The sequence below is a fragment of the Apodemus sylvaticus genome, chromosome 23 (genome assembly GCF_947179515.1).
Source record: "Apodemus sylvaticus chromosome 23, mApoSyl1.1, whole genome shotgun sequence".
NCBI lineage: Eukaryota > Metazoa > Chordata > Mammalia > Rodentia > Muridae > Apodemus > Apodemus sylvaticus.
Genome location: NC_067494.1, coordinates 26,240,592 through 26,250,473, shown reverse-complemented (window position 1 = coordinate 26,250,473; position 9,882 = coordinate 26,240,592). Strand labels below are relative to the sequence as shown.

Below are 9,882 nucleotides of genomic sequence, written 5' to 3'. Positions count from 1 at the left end.
GCCTCGAACTCAGAAATCCACCTGCCTCTGCCTCCCAGAGATTACAGGCGTGTGCCACCACCGCCCGGCCTTAAAATGTTTTTTTGAGAGTACAATCTCCGTCAGGCTATATGCGTATCCTTAAGGGATACCATAAAAGAAGTACAGTTATCCTTTCTGAGTTGTTTGAAACAAGTGAGAACGTAAGTGTACAACCTCCAACATAAGGCAGTAATCAGCAGAAAAACACAAGATGAAGAGAAAGAAAGGTTTCTTGTCTCGAGCCATGTCTGACTTTAAGGAATAGTTTTTGAGTGACCTAGGGCAAACAACCCCTCGGTGGGTTGAGAAACTGGAGCCTGGAGCTCGATGTGGAAGCCATTAATGAGACTGTTGGTGCTGACACTAATCACCAAGCAGCTAGCTAGAGTCAAAAAGACTTTTCCCAGTATCCAAACCCTAAGAGACAAAGTTGGGTCCATGGGGGAACCATGCCGCCACATTAGCATCTAGGTACAAGAGTTAGTTTTCCTGGTTGCTTGTAGTGGAAACCCACTTGGATTTCCCCTTCTTCGTAGCTCGGAGCCGTGGGATGACGCTTCCATGCCGTTGGACCTTGTCCTATATAAACCAGGCAAAACCAAAACAAAACCCTAAAATAAACTCTTTGGACTACAAGTCCCAGAATGCAACGCTCGGGCCAGAACGTGATCACCCAAGAGCCTCTAGGCGGACCATCATGCAACACTCTTCGAAGTAGGCGGGCTCTGTGAGGAGACGGCCCACTGTTTCCTAGGCAACTCCAATCGCGCGACAGATTGCACTTCCGCTTCCGCCTAGGAAAGGAAAGTACTCATGCGTCTGGGAGGCGTCTTTCTCCCGCGCCAGCACGAATAGAGGTTTTGTGTAGCGGCGGCGGAGGCAGGGTCTGTCTCATTTGAACGCCGCGAGCGGCAGCTTCTCGTCTGTGTCCCGATCTCGAAGCCTAAGAGCAAAGCGGCGAGATGACCGACCGGTACACCATCCACAGCCAGCTGGAGCATCTGCAGTCCAAGTACATCGGCACGGGCCACGCCGACACCACCAAGTGGGAATGGCTTGTGAACCAGCACCGGGATTCCTACTGCTCCTACATGGGTCACTTCGACCTCCTCAACTACTTCGCCATTGCTGAGAATGAGAGCAAAGCGCGCGTGCGTTTCAACCTGATGGAAAAAATGCTGCAGCCCAGCGGGCCGCCGGCGGACAAGCCCGAGGAGAACTGAGGCGAGCGCTTCCCGGTCTTCCCCACCTGGCCGCTGTGGTCCGATCCTCCCTGCTCCTGCTTCTCCACCACTCTGTGTTGGCTGTCTCACCCGATCTGCTGACCCGTGGACGATTCCGAACCGGTCATCGAGAGAGACTGTCGGGTCCCCAGGGAACTGCAGAAGGCGTGATCCCAGAATCGGCAAGCGAGGGAGAAGACTGCACGGGAGTGAGGACGCATTTCGAGTCTGCTTTTCCATCGTTGATGTCTTCTTACACCCCCCCCCCCCCGCCCCTTTAAAATATATATATAAAGTTTAGGATTTGCTCTATCTCTTAGTATGGATTGCTGTGTTCTTTGGGAGGTTATTTGGAGAGGGTTCTGTGGATCAAGGTTTTGTGAGAGTATAAATGGGAAATGGGAGCAGAAGCACGGGACAAGCGATTTATTGCCAAGTCCTTAAGATGTTACACACACTTATGATATTCCCTCACCCCGGTTTTCTTCTTGCGTACATGATCTGGTCCCAGAGAAACCATGAAGCCCGGGAGTTTTTCCACACCCTTCTCTTTATGCTGTACCCTCCCCCCCTCCCCCTTGATGATTAGTCTATGTGTCTTCAGAAATGACAAACTGGCAAACAAGTGGTGTCATGTCCCACCCTGTTCTGTTCCCCCTCCAACCGCCATTCAGTTTTCTTTTCACCAGAGCATTTTCCTAAGGTTTGAGGGCATACATGATGCCAGCTTGAAGAGTTTACAATTTTAAATAACCATGCTTACGATGCTGCTTTACTGAGATGATGACATTTGAGAACAGATTTTAAGGAATCGAGAAAGAGCTATGCAGGGCACAGGAAGGTGTTTTCCATCTAACAAGGCCTGCCAAGGCAGTGGACCCAAGGGCAGCAGTGTGTTTGACTTCCTGAAGGAAAACCCTAAAAGCAGTATGAGTCACCAGCACACCTTCAATCCCAGCATCCAAGAGGCTGGGGGAATCACTTGAGTTCAAAAAGAGCGTGATGGTGCTTTCGAGACCAAAGCAGGAGGATCTCAAGTTTAAGGGCAACCTGGTCTACAGATGTAATTTCAGGACTATGCATCAGGGCTACACAGAGAAACCTTGTCTTGAACCCTATCCCGAACCCCTCCACACAAAAGCAGTGTGTTGGGAAGGGGTGAGCCTTGGACAGAACAGCAGGAGAAGAGGAGGAAGAGGAGGCTGGTTGGTGGCTTGGGAAGTTTTTATGTGGGTTATATATACTAGAGTTATAGTTCTTCAGCAGAAGAAAAAACTATATTTTTAGTAACTTACTTAAAAATAACCATGGTTGGGAGTGGCGGTTACATGCCTCTAATCCAAGTGGGGAGGCGGGCAATCAGATCCGTGAGTTCAAGGCCAGCCCGGTCAACATACTTCAGGACAAACAGGCCTATTAGACAAACAAAATTAACAGTAAAGAGATTCAGGAGATCTGGCTCTGGAGCTAAGAGTTCTTACTGCGCAAATCCAGGAACCTGAGTTCAAATTTCTCCTACAAGTGCAAAAACCCAGGTCTAGCTCTATGGGCATATAATCCCAGTACTGTGAAGAGGAGAGCTGGGGCGTTACGACTGCTTAGCTCCAGGTTCAGACAGACACCGTGTCTCGAGGCATAAGGGGAGGGTGGACTGGAGAGATGGCTACGCGGTAAGAGGCAGCTGGCTGCTCCTCCCGAGGACCCTGGCTTGATGCTCAGAACCCACATGGTGGCTCACGACTGTGAAATTCCAGTCCTAGGGGAGCCACTAACATTTTCGACCTTTGTGGACACTAGAAAAATGTGCTGTACATACATGGCAGGAAAACATTCGTGCGTCTATAAGATAAAATCTTTAAAAGAAAAAATTAAAAAGAAATGAGGAAACTTCTTTTTTCAGTAGATGGAAACCATTACAGAAAAGCACAACCAATTAAAATGCAGAGTTGTGGGGGCCCCATCCCAACCCATACACCTACTCCCTCCGCTAAGAGGGGGCGGGGATATTGTTAAGTCCGGGAGGATCCAGGTGTGTGCTGTAGGAGTGTCTCCTGGAAATGTCTGAAGTTAACACCATAAAGTCTCAACAACAAGGCAGCCTAAAGAACCAAGCTGACCAAGAACAACAACAAACATCCTAACGTGGACAGGGCAAGGCTGTCCTGGGCGCGTGTGTGCGTGTGTGTATGTGTGTGTGTGTGTGTGTGTCTCAATTCTACACAACCGCAGGCAGCTGAGGGACGCTGAGAGGGAGGGGTAGCCTTTTCCAGGAAAGACCATGCCAGTTGGTTGTCCAATACCAATGCTGAGCTCTGAAATCTTCATAGAAGTAAACATTACAGGGGCTCAGCGGTTAAGAGCACTGACTGCTCTTCTGAAGGTCCTGAGTTCAAATCCCAGCAACCACACGGTGGCTCACAACCATCCATAATGAGATCTGGCACACTCTTCTGGTCTGTCTGAAGACAGCTACAGTGTAATGATAAATCAATCAATCAATCAATCAATAAATAAATAAAATAAAATAAAGAACATAGCAGATGGAGCATGTTATATTTGCGTCTAGGACACCCAAACACAAATGTAACAATGGAAACGTGACCATGGATGTGAAAGAGAGCAAGGAGGAATATGGGAGGAACTGGAGAGAGGAAAAAGAGGGAAATGATAATATTATAATCTCAAAAAGTAAGAGGTTTTTTGTTTTTAAAAAATTTATGTAGAAATAAAAATGTACGTAAAATTTATATATTTTTATTATATTATATTTACATTATATTTATATTTATGTAAAAATTTACGTAAAAATTTTATTATAAAAATTATTTTATGTATTTATCTATGTAGATAATGCAGCTGTCAGACACTCCAGAAGAGGGCATCGGATCCCATTACGGATGTTTGTGAGCCACCATGTGGTTACTGGGACTTGAACTCAGGACGTCTGGAAGAGCAGTCAGTGCTCGTAACCGCTGAGCCATCTCTCCAGCCCTCAAAAAAAAAGTAAAATGAAACAAGAAAGCTAAGGACCGAAAGGATGGACATCTTCGGGCCTTCCAGTGCCCGGATGCGCACACCTGGGCCACACGAGTGCAGACACCACACACAAATAACGAAACACCACATGATGCATTTTAATGAAAAGTAACTTTCAAAACCAGAGTTTACTGAGAAGAAAGGCTTTTAAAATACACCTTTACATAGGTCTTCAGTATCTATCTCACTTTAACAGAAGTCAACTGGATTCTCAGACTGGCTTCGGCCTTCGAATTGTCTGCGTAGGAAGTTTGGTTAAACTGCTTTTAAAGATCCATCCTTAGCCGGGCAGTGGTGGTGCACACCTGTAATCCCAGCACTCTGGGAGGCAGAGGCAGGCAAATTTCTGAGTTCGAGGCCAGCCTGGTCTACAAGAGTGAGTTCCAGGACAGCTGGGGCTACAGAGAGAAACCCTGTCTCGAACAAAACCAAATCCAAAAAACCAAAACAAAAAATGCATTTACCTGTTTGAACTGAACTTTACCCCTTTGTACCCAGATATTAGAATATCTATAATCAATGATTGGACAGTATTAGCTCACTGATACTGAGTTTCAAATAGGCTTCCAAATGACGACAGTTTGGTTAAACTGCTTTTTATATTTTTATTTTTTATATTTTTATATGCATAAAAATATCACGGTCCTTGGAATCACCCCGTGTCTCATCAGGAAAGTATTCTAGTATTGAGAAGCTGCAAATTTTGATGCTCTGTAGTTTCAGCCTTTGCTTTAAAAGCTTGAAATCTCACCGATAGTTAAGTATGTAATTTTCCTTGCAGTGCAGGCCCATTTGACTCGTTCTCGGGAACAAATGTGCCAGATGCCCAGGTCTGAATGCGCCAGTCCAGCGCTGGGCACCGGGCTCTGAAGCCGAGTGCTCACCTCTGTGCTTGAGGCCCTGGGTTCGTCCCCCAGGACTGGAAAAATAAGGAAACCAGCAGTAAAACTAGAGTTGCTTCCTTCAAAGGAAAAATGGAGTCTTGGAAGAGGTTCTGCTCCCAGCCCAGGGGCCCTACCTCGAGGAGGTCGGCATCCTTTGAAGACAGCAAGGCGGGCTTCATACACCCTGTCAGCCTCATGATATAGCAGGTCTTCAAGGGCAAACATGTGATCTTATTGCTTTATCAAGGACTCTGCCCCCGAAATGCTGTACGTAGCTAGCCCAGGATAGCCTCAATGGCTGCCAAGTCGGTTACTTTCCTGTCTCGGCCTCTCGAGTGCTGGGATTAGAGGCACGCCCCTTTGCCTGCCTTTCAGCACTGACACTCACAAATGAAACAGTTCTGGCTGTTTCTACTGAGCAGCTGAGGCCGAGTGGATCCCTTACTGGTGTAATCTCGATGCCATTGTTTTATTATAAGTACACTGTAGCTATCTTCAGATACACCAGAAGAGGTCGTCAGATTTCATTATGGATGGTTGTGAGCCACCATGTGGTTGCTGGGATTTGAACTCAGGACCTTTGGAAGAACAGTCAGTGCTCTTAACCACTGAGCCATCTCTCCAGCTCAATGCCATTGTCTTAACTTGTACCAATCACTTAAAAAAAAAGATTGATTTATTTATTATATGTTAAGTACACTGAAGCTGTCTTCAGATGCATCAGATCTCTTTAGGGATGGTTGTGAGCTACCATGTGATTGCTGGGATTTGAACTCAGGACCTCTGCAAGAGCAGTTGGTGCTTTTAACCACTGAGCCATCTCTCCAGCCCCCTCACCAATCGCTTTTACTGATGTTGCTTTTGTGTAATCTGTGCAAATATTAACTGGGGGGAAAAAAAAAGCTAATGAACTCGGGCTTGTATTATGGGAAGAATTTGACTTTACAGAGTCCCTGAAATGCCTCTCACAGCAATCTTCCTGAGCTCCCCGAGTGATTGATTGTAGATTAAATAATAGATACTTCGGTATCTGACAGGCGTTTTCTCAGAAATGAGTGAAACGAGCCGTCACTTCAGGAAAGCCGCTAAATTGCTACTTTGGAGGGCCCCCGCGGACAATGTGATGGGAGTAGACAGGCGAAGGGAAAGGGAAGGGATTGTGAGTGTTCACGCAATTAACATGTCAACGCTAATGCACCGCCCCACCCCACTCACCTCAGAGAGCCAAAGTTACACTGTGAATCACCGCGCCATGAAGCTCGATACGGAATACAAAGCGTTGCTTAGGTGAACTCTTGCTGGAGGCCGCAGCGAGAAAGACTGAGAGATGACAGCTTACACAAGAGACAAAGAGGAAAGGTCAGGACCTACAGAGTGGTGTGACATGTGTGCTACACCGGTGGCTCCCAACCTGCCTGTGGGATGCGAACCCTTCGGGGGTCAAACAGCCCTTTCACAGGGGTCACCTAAAAACACAGATATTTACATTGTGATTTATAACAGTAGCAAAATTACAGAAGCATGAATGGTTCTAATTTTATGTTTGGGGGTCCCCACAACACGGGGAACCGTATTAAAGGGTCACAGCATCAGGAAGGTTGAGAACCACTGCTCTAAACTCGGAGTGCACGTATTCAGAACTGCAAAATTTGAGAAGGGGGCTTAGTAAATTAGAGAAAGGCTTCTTAAGGCAACTAGGGTTTGTCCTGTAAAATGGCAAAGTCAATTTCTTATTGACTTTATTCTGTTTTATTAACCGATTTATCTCGTGAACAGTGTCTGGCAAATCCGAACATGTGCAATAAAAGCTGAAGGTTCAATTTGGAAAGGCAGGGCCGAGTCCAGGCAGTGTAGTGTGGTTTGTCCACTTTCACTGGGACAGGTCATACGGAAGAGGCAGTCGCTGAGCGCATCCTCCTACACAACAGTCCCCGCTAACACTGGGGAGTCCACATGTGCGGAGCACGTCGCAATTTAGTTTACACGATATCTGCTCAACCCATGCATGAGATTCAGAAAAATTTATTTGCCCAGAGTTATAGCTTATTATCTAAGCCTGAATGGTGATATTATTTTTATTATTGTTGTTGTTGTTATTATGTTCCATTTTTATTGTTATCTGAACTGTATCATTATTATTCAAACATTTATTATTATTATTATTATTATTATTATTATTATTATTATTTATTCCCGGATGATGGTCAGAATTAAATGCACTAGTTAGATTTTTGCCAACTTGACACAGATTAATGTCAGCTAGGAAAACGGAGCCTCGAGAAGGAGGAGGAGTCAATGCCTCCATCAGATCAGGTTAAGGCTATAGGGGCGTTTTCTCGGTTAGTGATTGATAGAGAAGGACCCGCCCATTGTGGGCGGGGCCACCCCGGCCAGGCGGCCTCGGAAGGCACCTGAAGGGTAGTCGAGGGCTAGAGAGATGGCTCAGTGGTTAGGAACACTGGCTGCTCTTCCAGAGGACCCGGGTTTGATTCTTTATGACCTACTAGCACTCCGGCTGCTGCGGGCACCTGGTATACACCCGGTGTACAAGCACGCATGAAGGCAAAACATACGTACACATAGGAAGCAAATAGCATCTTAGCTCAGCTTTACAGAGAAAGCTACAGAAAGGGCGCGATAGAAAGCTAACCAGGCAGGCGGGGGAGATGGCTTAGTGGTTAAGAGCACTGACTGCTCTTCCGCGTTCAAATCCCAGCAACCACATGGTGGCTCACAAACATCTCATAACGTGGTGATCGTAGCCCTCTTCTGGAGTGTCTGAAGACAGCTACGGAGTACTTACATAAAATAAATTAATAAATCTTAAAAAAAAAAGCAAAAACAACAAAATGTGTTGATAGGAAAGAAAAGCAAATCAGAACCTTAGCTAAGCCTGGGTTATCATTAGTAACTAAGTCTGGATTCCAACCAGTTCTCGCTGCAAAGTCCAAATCTCCTCCAAGTAGATTTAATGCCGAAAAATACTATTGGGATAATTTAGTACTTTTTTGTTGTGGTTGGTTTTTGGTTTGGTTTGCCTGTTTGTATGTAGGATCTCACTGTGTAGACTTTACTGGCCTGGAACTCCCTATGTAGACCAGACCGGCTTGGAACTCGTAGACATCCACCTGCCTCTGCCAGGACTGAAGGTGGGCACTACTACATCTGGCCCAATTCAGCAGTTTTTCTCTCAGACTTTAAAGATAGACGTGTTTTGTGCTTTGTTTTGTTTTTCGAGACAGGGCTTTTCTCTCTGTAGACCAGGCTGGCCTCGAACATGCTGAGATCCATCTGCCTGCCTCCCGAGTGCTGGGATTCAAGGTAGAAATATTAAAACCTTACTGGCTTACTTATACCAAGGAGTATGAGACAATATGAAATACCTCACCTACATAAACCAAAGCGGTATGAATGTTCATCAGTAAGAGCGACAACACTCAGGGTCACAATAATTTTGTGTTGACAATTTTCACTCAAGTATCAGAAAGTAAAGTGCACCCCAGAAGAAGTAAAGAAAGCACCCCAGAAGCCAAAGAACCGACCTAACACATTTTGTTGTTTTAGGCATTCTTAGAGTAATATCTGTATCGACCACGGGAGGGCAGTATAGGATAGGAATTATTTTTGCAAACCGCTCTGAACAAAGGATTCCCACTGACTTCAGGGAGGAATCAAGTGTCTGTGCCTACTCACCAGGCTTCTGCAACTGCTTGATAAAAGTACACAGTGCATCGCATCGGGCCAGTTTTCATTAGATAAACCCACACCATCCTTTTCTTTTATAGGTCACCGTGGTTTTTGTTGTTGTTTGGCTGGTTTGGTTTGTGTAATGGAGCTCTGGCTGTCCTGGACTTGACTGTGTAGACCAGGCTGGCCTCAAAGTCATGGAGGTCTGCCTGACTCTCCTCCTGAGTGCTGTGACTAAAGGCATGCACCAAGCCTAGCTTTATTTGTTCTTTTTTGAGACAGGGCCTTGTTACGTAATTTCCTGCCCTAAGATTATAGGCATGTCCATCATGCTAGGCTCAAAACTCACAACTCTGGCCCCTTTCCCTGCTCCCTAGGACAGTCTTATGTTGCCCGGTCTCTGGTCTTGAACTCCCAATCTCCCTGCCTTTGACTCCTGAGCTCTGAGGTCGCAGATCTACAGCACCTCACCTGGCTATCACTTCTTCTTATGGTTTAAAAGGCCTCCCAGTCTCTGGTGCCTGCTTTTCTAAGGCTAGAAAAGCAAGTTCTGAGTCCTGGATTGGTAGCAATCGAATTTGCTAGGATTTGTCAAGTATCACTCTACCAATGACACACATAGTATGATCTCATTTAATCTCAGCAGACCCAGGCAGGTTGCTAGGGCATTAGACTGGTAAAGCAAAAACATTTAGGTTTTTTATCTCTTATCACTGGGCAAGCCTGCAGGCAAGCTACAGGTTAGTTACCATGTCGTCTTTCCAATATCTCGGCTCTACACAGGCAAGCGTGTCTAGAGCAGGATGTTACAGAATTCCAGTTCCTCAACCTCTTGTAGGCAGCTCCTCTTCTTCAGGGCGGAGAGGCGGGAGCAGGGAGGGTTGTTTGGTAATTACGGACGTTCAGGCAGGGTGGTGGTGGTGGTGGTGGTGGTGGTGGTGGTGGTGGCACACACCTTTAATCCCAGCACTGGAGAGGCAGAGGCAGGCAGATCTCTGTAAGTTTGAGGTCAGCCTGGTCTATAGTTTCAG

General features: G+C 46.2%; 1 protein-coding gene across 1 annotated transcript; it reads left to right on the top strand.

Annotated features, from left to right (window-relative positions):
- Window positions 1-812: 812 nt before the first annotated feature.
- On the top strand, window positions 813-1,556 carry Sf3b5 (splicing factor 3b subunit 5). The gene has a single exon (XM_052169366.1). It carries the CDS (start codon window positions 984-986, stop codon window positions 1,242-1,244), a length of 261 nt encoding a protein of 86 aa, XP_052025326.1. The 5' UTR covers window positions 813-983; the 3' UTR covers window positions 1,245-1,556.
- Window positions 1,557-9,882: the final 8,326 nt, after the last annotated feature.

Excerpts from the sequence above, each read along its gene's own strand:
- Sf3b5 (XM_052169366.1), top strand. The coding sequence starts at position 984 with ATGACCGACCGGTACACCATCCACAGCCAGCTGGAGCATCTGCAGTCC.